At 41.5% G+C, this 15929-nt stretch overlaps 1 protein-coding gene across 4 annotated transcripts in view; it reads left to right on the forward strand.

The window, feature by feature from the left end:
* The window catches only part of LOC121291130, a 39691-nt gene extending 24532 nt beyond the window's left edge, over positions 1–15159 (forward strand). For all 4 annotated transcript variants that reach the window (XM_041212203.1, XM_041212206.1, XM_041212205.1 and 1 more), the window contains 7 exons: positions 1633–1676; positions 5427–5464; positions 7329–7363; positions 8011–8108; positions 10724–10758; positions 13409–13449; positions 14416–15159. In XM_041212203.1, coding sequence (XP_041068137.1) covers positions 1633–1676; positions 5427–5464; positions 7329–7363; positions 8011–8108; positions 10724–10758; positions 13409–13449; positions 14416–14559 — 435 coding nt within the window. In that variant the 3' untranslated portion in view covers positions 14560–15159. The remainder of the gene's footprint in view (positions 1–1632; positions 1677–5426; positions 5465–7328; positions 7364–8010; positions 8109–10723; positions 10759–13408; positions 13450–14415) is intronic.
* The last annotated feature ends 770 nt before the right edge of the window (positions 15160–15929 follow it).

Consider the following 15929-nt stretch of genomic DNA (forward strand, 5'->3'; position numbering starts at 1 on the left):
TACAAAGGTTGTCCATGTGGTTAACAGTGAGGTTGAGTGTCTTGGGCTGCAGGAAGATATAGACGGAATGGTCAAATGGGCAGATAAGTGGCAGATGGAATTTAACCCTGAAAAGTGTGAGGTGATACACTTTGGAAGGAGTAATTTGACAAGGAACTATTCAATAAATGGCATTGCATTAAGAAGTTCTGAGGAACAAAGGGACGTTGACGTGTATGTCCATAGATCTCTGAAGGCGGAGGGGCATGTTAGTGGGGTGGTGAAAAAGGCATACGGAACACTTGCCTTTATCAATCGAGGCATAGATTACAAAAGTAGGGAGGTCATGTTGGAGTTGTATAGAACCTTGGTGAGCCCACAGTTGGAGTAATGTTTGCAGTTCTGACCGCCACATTATAGGAAGTATGTGATTGCACTGGAGGGGGTGCAGAGGAGATGTTGCCTGGGATGAAACATTTAAGTTATGAAGAGAGGTTGGATAGACTTGGGTTGTTTTCTTTGGAGCAGAGAAGACTGAGGGACGAGGTGTACAAGATTATGAGCGGCATGGACAGGGTGGATTGGGAGCAGCTATTCCCCTTAGTTGAAAGGTCAGTCACAAGGGAGCATAAGTTGAAGATGAAGAGCAGGAAGTTTAGGGGGGATGTGAGGAAAAATTTTTTTACCCAGAGGGTGGTAAAGGTCTGGAATGCACTGTCTGGGAGGATGGTGGAGGCGGGTTGCCTCACATCCTTTAAAAAGTACCTGGATGAGTACTTGGCACGTCATAACATTCAAGGCTATGGGCCAAGTGCTGGTAAATGGGATTAGGTAGGTAGGTCAGGTGTTTCTCACGTGTCGGTGCAGACTCGATGGGCCGAAGGGCCTCTTCTAAACTGTGTTTCTGTGATTCTGTGACTGTGACAATATATGCATATGTCTGTGTGGAGTGAATATAAAGAAGCAAGATTCCTTCTTATTGTTATATATTGACAACAACATAAATAGCGAGACTGTTTCACCTCGCCCTAGTGAGTTGGTGATATAGTAAGCGTAGTGGGAAGACCCCTTTGGTCCCAATGTGTTGATGGCCTGGTAAACATAGGGGCCAAAGGGATTTTCTCACTATGCTTTGGTAATATGTTAAACATAATGGGAATATTTCCTTTATTTTCTGTGTCCTGATGACATGTTAAAGGCAATGAGAAGATTTTCTCTGATGCCAAATGTTATTCAAATTATGTTGGGATGCCTTCTGTATTTGAAATACTCATCCATCCAATAGAGTTTTGGTGCTTTTGTCATATATATATATATGTTTGTGTGTGTGTGTGTCTGTGTCTGTGTGTGTGTGCGCGCGCGTGCGTGTGTGTGTCTGTGTGTGTGTTTATATATACTTTGAACTCTGATTAGACAATTATGATTTCTCTCGTGGTAGGCCATAGATGAATTATTCCTTCAATATATTAGGATGCCTGGGTCTATATAAATGTTTATTTCCTTGGTAAGTATTTTATTTTATGACAATATCAAGATGGGGGTCTACTTGAATGTGATCCTCTGCGCGTGGTAAGAAAGTATGTTCCACCTTATCTGAATATATTACACTTGAATGCAAATAATCACTGATATAGTTTAATTTGTGTTCCAAAGGACGTAAACGAAGAAGAACAATCGATCTACACCCCTATGGAAAGGTAAATTCCATCTAGCAGCTACTTAAGGTTGCAGTTAGTCTGCAGCTATTCGTCTCCCAGAAGTGCCTGTGGCGTGCATTGTGCAGTCAGCAGAAACGAGTTACACTGCAATATTCATCTTATTATGGGATGGCATTGAGATCCGTGATGAAGCATATGAGTGGGAACATTAAGTTGAAGTATAAGATTAGCCATGATTTTATTGCATGGTCGAACAGTCTCAAAAGGCCATATGGCGTACTCCACCCTCCTATTTCTAATGTTCTTCGTGATTTCGATCCCGATGTTGAAACCCAATGAAGCAGTATCAGGTTTTCCTGCATCTCGCATAACCTTCCCCGCATCTCCCTAGCAACTGACCTTTGGTCTTAGAAGAGAGTAGCACGATTCATTTGTCATATTACATTAAATTTAGTTGAATGCTCCAATGGGCATGCCGGATATTGACAAAATACAGCTTAGCGCCCGATGCCATTCTAACAGTTTAAAGGGAAGCCCAGGTGATTATCTCGCACCACTTGGGTTTGCACTCTGGATTCAAAGCCAGACCTGACAGGAGTTATACTAGCAGTTTAGCGTCAGTCTGCATGCAAAAGCGCTTTCACATCAAGACAGCATATTAGACTTCTCAGATGCTTATACATCACCAGCTGTTCTGAAAAGTCCAATGTCCCTCAACATATCCGTAAGACAAGATTGGATCCTAGTCGGAGAGGTGTTCTCGCCTAAGTTTATGTTGCAACAACAACTTCTATTTATACAGCGCCTTAAATGTAATAAAATATCTCAAGGTTCTTCACAGGAGCTTTATAAAGCAGAATATGATACCGAGTTTATATTATACCGGCATTCTGCGGGGGTAACAACACAACCTAATGGGACAGTTACACTTCACGTATTATGTGTCTGTGAAGAGGTTTGGGCTGTCTAATGATGTAACACAAGATTCCTAAAGGGGGCGGGGGGGGGCGGGGTGTTGGTGGGGTGGGTGTGTCAGATGGAGGTCTAAAGATAAAGAGACTGATATCCTCTGAGTGAAAAGTTAGGTCAGAAAAGGCGCTATCTGATCAGCTGAATGACGAGAGAAAACTCTTCTGCACATATGTAGTTATCGAATGTTTCAAATCGCCCCTCATCCTTGTACAATAGTCCCAAATAAAACAAAACTTGATTGATTCGGGAGCCATAGGGTACGGCCGGTCATTTCACCGACTGGACGATTTGGAATTCAGCTCAGACGTCCTTCCGCGGAAGGCAACTTGAGTTAAACTAGTCCTCAGCCAGTTCTCAGTGGGAAAGGGCCTACTGCAGGAATCCAGTCATAACCTGGCAGTAAATTGGCAATGCCACTCCCAAAGGCAACATGGAAGGCTTATGCAAGATGCAGGAAAATCTGATACTGCTCACTAGGTAATAATATTTCAACATCGGGATCAAAATCACGGAAGACATAAGAAATAGGCCATGTGGCCTCTTGAGACTGATCGACAATGCGATAAAATCATGGTTGATCTTATGCTTCAATTTAACGATCCCATTCAATCCACACACCCCTTAATTCCCTAGTGCCAAATAATTGTCGACCTCTGTCGTGGATATATCCAACGACCGAGATCCGCAGCACTTTGGGGTAGAGAATTCCAGAAATTTCGATTGCTTATAAACAGCATCATCCAAAATATATTAAGCGCCTCAATTTATTTTATCTTGAAATACGTGGCCTAGAAATGATTATTTCTACTCTCGACAGACTAAAAAATCTGTGCGCTGTGAAGCATGAACTTGTTTATTTTAAATTGGCCAATGGCTCTGTTAAAAAAGCGGACAAGCAATGTCACATGAACGTGACAGCCTTCAATAATAAGTGGGCGAGGCAATATTTCAGGGGGCAGTTAAGAATCAACCACATTGCTGTAGGCCTGCAAGTTACATGTGCCAGATCAGGGAAGGAAGAGCATTGATGGGATGGGAATGTTGTCACCCTGAGAGAGTGAAACCTATTCGTGTTCCATGGTGCCTCAGCGATCCTGATCATCTGTGAAAGCCGGTGAACGGTGATATTTTATTATTTAAACCGACGTGGGCTTCGCTGGCTAGGCCAACATTTCTCCTTGTTCAGGGGACATTTGAGAGTCAATCACGTTAATCTCACATGAGCTAGTTAACATTTGATTACTTATAGGGTGCAACACGATCCCAACAGAGTCACATATATGCCAGCAGATTGCTTCCCCTAAAGGCCATTAATGAACCAGATGGGTTTTTTTTTACAACAACCGCTTCATCATTAGACTTCTAATTCTAGACTTTTAATTCAAATCTAGAGATTCGAACCCAGGTCCCCACAACCTTACCCCGGGTCTCTGGATCAATAGCCCAGCGACAACACTTCTACGTCATCAATATTGGGAGGCACAATAACATCAGCCTGGTCTCCCACTGCAGCACTCAGTTCATTTGATGGAAACTGTTTGTGTCGCAACGGAAGCTGTGACCTGGGCCATTTTACACTAGGGTGCAAGGCAAATTTCTGGTTTTGTGAGTTCAGCTCGAGTTTTGTGCTGTTGGTTTTGGACATGTTACACATTCATATGGAAGTTTCATTCGATCAGAGAGGTCAACCGGGATCATATGAGGCTGGTTAACATGTCGGTTACTTATATGATTCCAACGGTCAAAACTGCGCATTCTCTTTGTCCAGCTTAAGACACTTGGACATAACACTTCTGGATCATAAACCGGGTGACAGAGGTTCAGCACTCCATTATGCACTCCGCCAGCTTTTATTCCCATTGAGTTCAATGCGGGCAGGTGTAGAACAGACCACTTATCTGGTTTCACTCGTTTGGTGCCTTCAGGGAAGTCCAATTTCATCCCAACCATTTTATCCATTATTTTAGCTGAAACGCACACAATCTGTTTCATGCTCTTTCACATTCTGCCATGTGTCCTATTGCTCTTTGATGAATATTGGACGATGTTGGCACAGTTCAGGCATCGCTTACCTAATGCTGTGGAAGAGATTGACAAAACATGAGCTAAATTTTAACCTAAGCTGGGAAACACAAAGGGTCAGGTGAAATGCCAGTTGTACATCGTGCCCTGCATTACCCTTCGATAGGGAGTCAAATCATGCTGGGTGCAAAACCAATAGAGCTAATGACTTCCCCTTCGGGATGCTGAGGAGATTGGGTGCAAAGGGAATTTTAAACACTAACCAATTTGCTTCCACATTTCATTCGCCGGGGACTAGTTTTGGATGGGATACAAAACTGGCACTGCCTCTGGTCCTGCTGGTCTCCCGCTGGCGAGTCAGGTTACGGTTTCTCCCAATGTGTCTGTTGACATTATTGCAGATGTTGGCATGGTTGTATTATGTTCTTCAGGATTACAATCATTTGTCAGTGTTCGTCATGGAAGGGGGTGTTATTGGGCAACGCTGGATAAGATTCCTTGGTTATCTAGACATGTCGGGAGCGGGTAGGTTTCCTGTAGCCCTAGCCTCTCCAGCGTTCGCTGGGTGTGCTCTATGCTCTTTTTGATTTGGGGGTGGGGTGGGGGAGGGGTGGTTCGCTGGTAATTAGACCTTTGAAGTGCGGTACAGATTGCATGGTGCATTTACCACCCCAGACTTGGACTGTCTACTCGAATGTGAAGCTAGCTCTGCAAAAATAACCTAGAAATTAGTATATTTGTTTTTCCGTCTCTGTTTTTAATACATGTCTTCCTTTCCCCTTTTGTTCCTGACAGCCTAAAGACATTCGGCAATTCGTTAGAAAACATGATGGGCAAGTAACTCAATAAGAATGAATTAAAATGTTCGGCGCGGCTAATGAAAGATTGTGTTCATTAGAAATATTATAAGTGTGCATTCTGTACGCTGACACGGCCCTATTCGGTCTTCCTCATCTTCTCCATATATTTCTTATCAGTTGTTGTGGGCCTTCTGGGAATAATTATCTTTATAGGTTCTGAAGTACCAGTGATATGGTAAGGTTTTGCTCCAGTGTCATAGCTATGCATTCATCGGGCACGTTTCATAACCGCAGGAAGCCGAAGAGTATTTTACAGCCGACGAGGTCCTTTTGAAATGTAGACATTGACGCATTGTAAGCAGCGCCAATTTGTGCGTAGCGGAATCCGATAAAAAGCAACGTGATAATGATGCGAGCTAGTGACTTTGTTTGAGGGAAGCACATTGGCCAGGCTATCAGGGAGAACTCCCTTGCTCTTCTTCAAAATAAGGTCACGGGCTTTTTTTTAACGTCCACTATGGTTTCCATCTCAGCCGTAATATTGCATCTCCAACACTACAGCGTTCTCAGCAGTGGAGTGTGTGTGGATTTTAGGTAAGATGGGAGCTTAACACCACTAACCTCTGCTTCGGCGATGAGAGTGTACCACTCATTGAGTCACAGCCAACAACAAAGTGTAGCTGTCCCGAATTAGTCTAGAAGGGAACATGTGATGCAACTTGTGTCTGAGGTCTTGATTGAGTCGGGCCCGGGGAGATAAAACAAAACCCACCCCACACCCCGCCCCCCCTCAAAACCCCCAGCCCCACCCCCAGTGCTGGATCTAAATGTAATATGTGAAATTGGTTTGAAGGGCCTCAATTCAATCTCTAATTTGCTTGGTCTACAGCAGGAAATTTAGTTCGAAACCGATAATTCCATTCTCAGATGAATAGCTGTTCTGGAAAATGGGAATGTTGAACTGGAGATACATTTTTCAGATCTACATTGGGCCCATACTACACCTGACACAGCGCAAAAAGAAGACGAGTCCTTCATTTTACCGAGCACAAAATAGATGCACTGTTAGAGTAACTGTCCTCCTGTATGTGCGATTTCTGATAAATGCTGCCTACAGCAACTTGTAGCAATTTGGTAAATGTAACTTGGTAATAAGTGAACGCTAATTATGATTGTAGCAAACTACAGCACTGCTATTTAAACTCATTAGCTTTCATGATGTAACCCAGCTATTTGCCGGTTTTAATGTGTGTCAGCTGGGCTTTATACGTGTGCGCTTGTCGGTTGTCTGCCTTGTGTGAGTTGGGCTCAACTGTTGATGGTCTTGTTTTCAAAGCGAAATATTGCGGAATTAAGTTCTACTTCAAAAGTTCAATAGATAATTGTGACTTCATGCCAGGAGTGAAGGAGCGCTGCATTGCCAAATATTCTAGTCATTCCTGCTTGTCCAGGTGAACAGTGCGGGATTTTGACAAACAGCAAGGCGTTATTTCAGCATCCCGCCTAAAGTCGTTTAATGAAGCGCGCCCACGTATACAGAATTATTTAAAAAAGGCTAAATTAGTTATTTAACTTACTGCTGTTTCTGGTACCTTGCAGTTGTCATACTAAGAATGATAGCACTCAATGTAATTCACTCCATGAGTGAATTCACCTTGGAGACCCCGAGAGGCATGATCAGTTGTTAGAGAAACAGAAACAGTCCATTCAGCCTCTCGAGCCTGTTCTGCCATTCAATTAGATAATGTACCTCAAATAAACCTGTGTTCTTTTTCTATCTATCGACATATATAACTATCAACAATCAAAGATCAATCTATCGCTCTGAATACTGTGTGTGCCATATTGTATTGAACTCCATTGACATTTTCCTTTCTATTATATTTTACGCTTGTAGGTTCACAAAGTTCTCCAATCAAATCACAGAAACAGGTAAGGAGGAATATAAAGTGAAATACAGCCTTTAGTTTCAATGCATTTCGAGGCAAAACTCATACTGCTCCTGATCAAGCTACGTTTTCGAAATCGCAGGTTGTAGGAGACCAAACAAATAGACTTTTATTCACAAAATTTCATCTCAAGCTTTGCTGCAGTACCAACAAGAACAGAGCATGATATGGTAACCATAGAGATGGATGGATTTTATAGATTGGCATACTTAATAATTACCTATGTTGCTTGATTATAAATTAAACATTTTTATATATCTACTTTTAAGACGACGATATGTTGTTAAGAACGTGAAAGGTGCAAGAGGCCCAAGAGCCCAAACTTTTATTAGATATCAAACCCTTTCATCTTATCCCTCCAAGTCTCTACAAAAGCTCATCCAGTCCTTGTTTGAGTTCATCTATATTTTAGAGTTTGATTGCATACTCTGGCTATTTATTTTCTCCAAGACTATTAGATTTTTAAAACATTTTTTAAAAGTATTTCCTTCTTAACCCCAATTTAAAGAGGTGGAATAGCTGATCTCTTGCACAAATACCAACCAATCAAGGACCGTCTTGCATGGGGGCCCATGAAGGGTACATCATGTCTGGCCAGCCTAGACTAATCAAATCTTTCTGTTTGAACAGATAACTACAACAGAGCCGATACAATACGCGTCGATAAATATAGACTTTTTAAAACAACGATCTTCCCTGAATGTGGCTGCGGCATGTGACGATTTAGAGTGAGTTAATAATTGCCCTTAATGGAACGAATCAGATTTCAGATACGCGTATTTCAGTTTTTCATTTGAAATCACAGCTACTTATGGGTCAGAAAGAAACCCTTAATCCCCAGCTCCAGAACACACTAACTAATGCAGATCAGGAGTCTAGCAGCTTCGCTCCTTTGTGAGCTCCTTTGTTTCTCTCCATTTGAAAAATGTTGCTAGATGCGCACTTACCGTCCAAATCCCTTGCTTTCTGTCATCGCGATTTTAACCCAAGCGCGTGCCTGTGTGTCATTATTAATTTCTGGACAAGAGGTGACATGCTGTCAGTTTAATAGTCATGCATTATAATCTTGACTTCTGCCATCTGTAAAAATAAAAAAGTGGGTTTACAGTAGGTTGACTAATTGTGACGGAGCACGCGATCAGCGCTCTACTGACCCAAACTTAGAAGATGCAAATTGGATTCCTGGATCTCAGGTGGGACAGAGAGAATACCACACAAGCCCAGAGGCTGTGGTCCGGGCCGAGCAACTGGAAATCAATCTGCACTAGTATTCCCAATCATACCGAACCAAGCAGGGCAGTTTAAGTATAGATCAGGAGTGACTGTGGTATTATCCACGGTCAGGTGAAGAGTTGATATTCACCGTAGAAACAAAGTGCACAAGGGATGGCGAGATCTTTCGTAAGAATTTGCAGATGCATGGAATTGAAAAAAGAAGCACTTTTTCAGTTTTGTGTATTGAACTGTGGTTCAAAATTTGCATCACGCTATATCGGAAAGTGTCACGCTCTGAATTAACTTCACTGCAGCTTGTCAAATCCTCTGAAGCTCTAGCAATCGATCCAAACATGAGTTTTCTTCAAGGTAAATTACACTTTTGTCTCTAACACTCCCGTACATAGAGTTGAGACTTTACCTCTTCCCTTTACTGAAAGAACCAAACAGTTGCCCTCATCTCAGTCTTGTCTCTCTGTCCTGGTAGCCATTAATTGGGACACTTCAAAAAGAAACAAGAAAAATCTATTTGCCGCATTGCACCTATCAGCCCCTTTTCAATCAACGCAACACAAATTTCTCATCATCTCAGATTATTGCTCCGTCCCTTCTCACTCCAGAAGCTCGTCGAATTTCCACATCCTATTCGTTTCAGTGGAATTTGCTGGTACATAATTTCATACATTGATAATTCTTTCTCCTAGAAAATAATTTAGAAATGTTTAACATCCTTGCTAAATCCTGCCAATAGAGCACTATGAAACGACATGGTTAGCACTTTTATTCAAGGGATGCGAGCAGCGCTGGCAAGGCCAATTTAGTGCCTATCGCTAATTATCCTTGATAAAGACGCGTTGAGCTGCCTTCTTGATCCACTACAGCCCATCTGTTGTTGGTACACTCAAGGTGTTTTTAGGTAAAGGGGTTTCAGGATTTTGACCCAGGGGCGCTGAAGACATTCTTAAATGTCCTCTAATATCACCACCAGCTTCGGCTAAAATTTATTTTATGGCTTAAGGGAAGCTTCACAGTTTGACTGGAAGCCAAGCAGGTTTTGCTTCTTTTATTCTTTTACGGGATGTTGGCGTCTCTGGCTAGGCCAGCATTTTTATTTCCCACCCTTAATTGCCCTTGAGAAGATGGTGGTGAGCTGCCTTCTTGAACCACTGCAGTCCATGTGGCGTAGGAACACCCACAGTGCTGTTAAGGAGGGAGTTCCAATATTCGGTTCCAAGTCAGGATGGTGAGTGGCTTGGAGGGGAACTTCCAGGTGGTGGTGTTTCCATCTATCTGCTGCCCTTGTGCTTCTAGGTGGCAGAGGTCCTGGGATTGGAAGGTGCTGCCTAAGCAACCTTGGTGAGTTTCTGCAGTGCATCTTGTGGATGTTACACACTGCTGCCACTGTGAGACGGTGGCGGAGGGAGTGAATATTTATGGAAGGAGTGCCAATTAAGCGGGCTGTTTTATCCTGGAGGGTGTCAAACTTCTTGAGTGTTGTGGGAGCTGCAACTAGGGAGTATTCCATTATGCTCCAAATCTGTGCTTTGTAGATGGTGGACAGGCTTTGGATGCTTCTCATCAGGAGAACCTGTTCTGCAAGCTAGGTGCCAAGATACCTGAACTGAATATAAGAACTGTTTTAAGGCCACCTGAGTAAAGCCATTTTATACCTATTTACTTCCATCGCTGCTGCAGCATAACTACGTTCTATGAAAATGGAGGTGGAAAAAATGACTACTTGGGGCTTTCCCAAAACTCACTGTATGTTTTCATGTTATCAGCCGAAGTCACTATTGTATCCTGCAATTGGCTACTGATAAGCGCGGTCCTGCTGATGAATACAGGAAAGCACAAAAGTGTATATTAACCCCATGCAGATAAAAACAACATAACTGGGGTTGTCTTCATAATGGTATCATTCTCATGTCTCTATAATAATGGCCCGTTGGAATGCATATTTTAATGAAATAAAACGGGAGTGGGGATGTTTGTTTTCAGACCACATATATTGAGTTTCTAAAGTTTACTTGTTTATATCCAACTTGCTAGAAGCTATCAAGTTAGAATTACTTCTTGGTAGGTGTTTTATTCTCAAGGCATGTAAAATGTCCCCTTCATTTTTTTGCAGGCATGATTATGGTTATGACGAACTTAACATAACAGGTGAATAACACAGGAAAGAAAGACCGACCTTTGGGTAACCTGGGTGGTTTACTATGTCTGACCTTTCTCCTGTAGCCTTCTGAATTTGAGGCAAGCACTTAGTGATTGAGTATGACTTTGGTCTCCATAATGACTGTAACTATTCGAGACCTTTTATTGGTGCAGAATTTTGTTTTGGGCAAAATGGGCAGTTTCCCATCAGTGACCTATTATACACCCCAGTTTTAGTGAAGTCAATGGAGTTGAACGCTGGCTGATTCAATACCTCTAATATTTTCCTGACACCCTCTCACAAAACGAGTTTATACCCCATCTTCTTGGATGCAGAAAACGGTCTACTATTTGGTCCTAGTTGCCAATCTCACTCAGAGAGACATAAAACAATTGGAGGCTGAAATAAAAATGCTGGCTGCAGAGAGCTCACCTGAGGTCTGTCTAAAGATGCCTTTGCGTCGGCTTGTGCTGCGTGACATTAGCATGTAATTTATTGGTTCCGATTTTGCTCCCTTAGATTAAATCTGCCCAGATCCCTGTGGTGTCTCCATGTCACTTTGCATATGGTGCTAAGTCAAAGAGATCTCTAGGCGTGCAGAAGCATTGATGTTAGCAAGCATCGTAAGCGAGCAATCATATTGAAGTCAGCAATCGTGGAAGTTAAGCTTATTGAATACCTTCATCTTTAATGTAATAATTCTGATAACGAAATACATAATTGATGATTGGATTATGATAAACACATTTTTAAAATATGATTTTTAAAATATGTAGTTATTTTATCATCATGGAGAAGTTTTAGATTCCACAATATAAAATTATTTTTTTCAGTGCCAACAAAGAAGTTAGTATGAAGTTAAGGCCCAATTATGCCATATTTAACAAGATGAAAATTTTTGAGGGTTTTCCGGTTAGACTAATACGAATGAGTGGAAGTTCTTGTCAGTTTAGTGATTTCCCACCGATTACAGCTTGGGGGTCCTGAACAATACATCCTGTGGAGAAGTGTAGAATCAAAGTCATCAACTTCTGGATTTTCGTGTTATCCTGTACATGTGGAGTCTCCTGACATTATCGTCAGTTTCCATGGAGTAACAATGGTGATGATGAAGGCTAACAGCTTCACTTTCATTACCACTGCAAAATTAACAGATTCTATGTAATGCCTCTTTAAATTAATTTTTGTGATATATGGCCCACAATTATTATCCATCCCTGCATACTCTGAGAAACTAAGAGTGGATAACCGTAGATTTTGTGGTGATAGGTCTCCCAAAATGGTGTTCGGCAGGTAATTTCAGGATTTTGACACAGCACTTATGAAAGAACCTGGATATATTATTTATACTTTCATGGATGTGGGTGATTTTGGCAAAGCCAACATTTGTTGCCCATTCCTAATTGCCCTTGGAACTGCTTGGTCAAGGCCAATTCGGAGAGCAGTTAAGACACAACCACATTGCTGTGGATCTGGAGTCACACCAGGCCAGACCAGCAAATTTCTTTCCCTAAAGTGAATTGGATGGGTTTTACAACAATGGTCATCACTAGACTTTAATTTCCTGATTTACAAAAAAAAAATTCACATCCCATTATCTGCCATGTTGGCATCCAAACCCAGATCCACTAGGCATTAACCCTGTGTATTGGGAGCACTAGTGCAGTGATAATACCAATACGCCACCGCCTCCCCTAATCTTAAAATCCACCATCTGCCAGAGTGGGATTTGAACCCATGTCCCCAGAACATTAGTCTCGGCCTCTGGATTACTCACCCACAAGAGGAAACATCCTCTCGATGTCCACCTTGTCAAGACCATTCAAGATCTTGTCCACTTCAATCAAATCACCCCTCACTCTTCTAAACTCCAGTGGAAACAAGCCCAGTCTGTCCAACCTTTCCTCATAAGACAACCCTCTCATTCCAGGTATCAATCTATTAAACATCCTTTGAATTCCCTTGAAAGCATTTACATCCTTCATTAAATAAGGAGACTAAAACTGCACAAAATATTCACGGTGTGGTCTCACCAATGCTCTGTATAACTGAAGCTTACTTTTATGTTCAACTCTTCTCATAATAAAGGATAGCATTCCATTAGCCTTCTTACTTACTTACCACACCTGCATACTAACTTTTTGCAACTCGTGTACTAGAACACCTAGATCCCTCTAAACCTCAGAATTATGCAGCTGTTCTCCATTTAAGTAGTACTCTGTTTTTTTGTTCTTCCTGCCAAAGTGAACAACTTCACATTTTCCCACACTAAACTCCATTTGCCAGATCGTTTCCCACACACTCAGCCTATCTATATCCATCTGCAACCTCTTCATGTCCTCTTCACAGCATACTTTCCTACCTATCTTTGTGCCATCTGAAAATTTAGCTACCATCTCTTCACACCCATCACCTAAATCATTGATGTCAATCCCACTCACAGTCTCTTTCCCTGAAACCCTGCAGGGAAACTTTGATGAACAATTTAACTGTGAACAACTAGAGCCACACTTCTGGCACATTATTTAAAATGGTCACTTTATTTTCATTATGTCAATGCAAGCTTAAAGAAATAAGGATTTGAAAAAAATATTCTCAAATTTGTGGGATTGGGATGCCATGCTATTGACATGCACTTCTTTCTGGCTTAATTCACAGCAAAACGCATTCCTAATCCTGAAAAGGTGTCAGTGAATCAGGTAAGAGAGCCAGGGTGCTGCCCTTCATTTTAAGTAAACCAAGCCGACATTCTTCTTAATGAATCTGAACCAGTTCAAGTTAAAGATTAGAAGGAGGTACAGTGCAGTCATCAGCAGCTGGAATGTGTCGAGGAGATGTTCGACTGGATTCATTTAGGAAACAGTTAGATTCTTTTATAGGGAACAGGGTGATATTGCTAAGGATGAATTTTAGATAAAACGGACTGAATAGAGCTTTTCATCCATCTCCATGTGGCATTTGTACTTTCTCCTCCTCCAGATATCGCACCCAGGATGTTGGTACTCATGGACTTCCATTGGATTCGTCCATGTTGATGCTTGGCAAAGTATTGCAGCGGTTTGCTTTTACCCTGGGTAGTATGTCTGACCAGGAAACTCTCCTGCTCTTAACAACTACTACTAGGCGTATTAGAAGGATTTGCAGGCTGATAATCAACCTGTTTGCCCACATTAAGAATGCATCAAGTGGGACTTAAACCCAGGGTTAAGGGTGCTACCGCTGCGCCACAAGACGACATTGACACAGGCGCTTCAAAATAATTTTTTAAATAAATATGCATGATGGCAACTTTTTATAATTAATATCAATACATCATGCAAATTGGACGTGGGTCACCATAGCAAATGATTTCGTAATGTATATTTTGTGGTCTCCCAGATGTCTGATAGAGTATAATAAACTACTGAAAGTAAAGCTTCAGAGAAATACAGTGACCTGGAGTAAGGTTTTTTTTTTCTTGTTATTCTACAGACCAGGCTGTGCCATCATAAATTAATATATATAAACTCGCTGTTGAAATTTGGAATTAAAATAAGCCACTCGATCTCCGCGTTAACCTTGAAAATCATAGGCATTTGAGTGGAACAGTTTTACCAGTATTCAAGCTGGACTGTTTGCCCAAGTTGAGTGTACTGCACTTTTTCTAACCATCATAATCTCCACAGGAAAATGGGGCAGATTCTGACCAGTCCACTTCAGCGGTGAATGAAAGTGCAATGAATGTTGGAAGCCAATCTTCAATTTTAAACTCGGAGGCCGAAGAGAAAATCCAGTGTGATGTTTGTCTTTATGACGCAATTCAGGATTAAATTTCTTCAGTTGCACAGGAATACATAGGTTATGCCGCACTGAAACACACCATTCGGCACAGCTTATGCTCCACTCGACCCTCTTCCCATCCTTTCCCATATAAATCTATCATCTGAACCCTCTGTTCCCTTCTCCCCCACGTGCTAACGTAGCTTCCCCTTAAATGCATGTGTACTATTTACCTCAACTACTCCCTGTTGTGACGAGTTCCAAATTCTCACCACTCTTTGGGTAAAGCAGCTTTTCCTGAGTTCCCTCTTGGATTTCTAGGTGACTTTCTTATGTTGATCACCCCTACCTACAAGAGGAAACTTCCTCTCTGCATCCACTCTATCTAAACCCTTCAACATTTTAAAGACTTACATTAGGTCACCATTCGGCCCTTGCTTTTTTCATTTCTCCTTCTGAAATACAAAGAAACAAAAAAGCTTGCCTTTATCAAGCTTCTGTCACGACCTCAGGACGTATAAAAGCTCTTTACAGATACCATATAAATGAAAGTCCTTTCTCTTTATTTTGAATGTTCTTTACATTTCCAATCAACATGATCTCTGTAAATCAATGTATTATTTGTAAAACATAAATATTTTGGCAATGAATTCTTGTACGTTTCGTCTTTTATGGTGCTGTGTTGTGTTTTTAATGCAAAATGGAAAATGTGGAAGTCCAATGCATCAGCTAGTAACCCCAATGACTTTGTTAAAAAAAAACAGAATTGAATTCATTTTTCCAATTTTTGTAAATTGATTATTCCGAAATTGCCAAGCTTACTTAAACCACAGCCAAACCGTTTTTTTTTCAACCTAACTCGCGGATGGAAAGCCACTGAGGTCCATCGGCCAATGAGAAGAAAGGTGTAATACCCATTTACGCGGCAACTGTAGCGTCAGTAGCAGATCATTTCTGACTTTGCAACCTGTGCTAAGGCTGTAATTGCAGTTCCGAATTAAGAGAGATTAAATGTAGCCTAGGAGTACTCTGATCGCTGTTCGAACCCTCCCCGGCCTAAGTGGCACTTATTTGTGGAATAAAATTGTGAGTTAAATAACGGATTCTTAAATATCAACGTCTTTCACCAGCCTTCCAGCCTATATTATTTATTATTTTAAAAAGCATCAAACTTCTTTGAGACAGCATTTTCCAAATGTTATGTGCTATATCTGAAGAGCTCCTCTGACCCTCTGAGTGACGCTCCAAGTGTGAAACTTCGGATGGATGTTTCTGCTGCTTCACAACGTTTGGGGGTGGACATTTATGTGAGGCGTCGGCAGTTTAGACCTTTTCAGCGATATTGGAAATACTGACCTTTGAAACCGACACCCAACACAATAGTTTTGTAAGTAATTGCTACGGCATGTTTTTTTTTAAA

Source organism: Carcharodon carcharias, chromosome 19, assembly GCF_017639515.1.
Source record: "Carcharodon carcharias isolate sCarCar2 chromosome 19, sCarCar2.pri, whole genome shotgun sequence".
Classification (NCBI taxonomy): Eukaryota; Metazoa; Chordata; class Chondrichthyes; order Lamniformes; family Lamnidae; genus Carcharodon; species Carcharodon carcharias.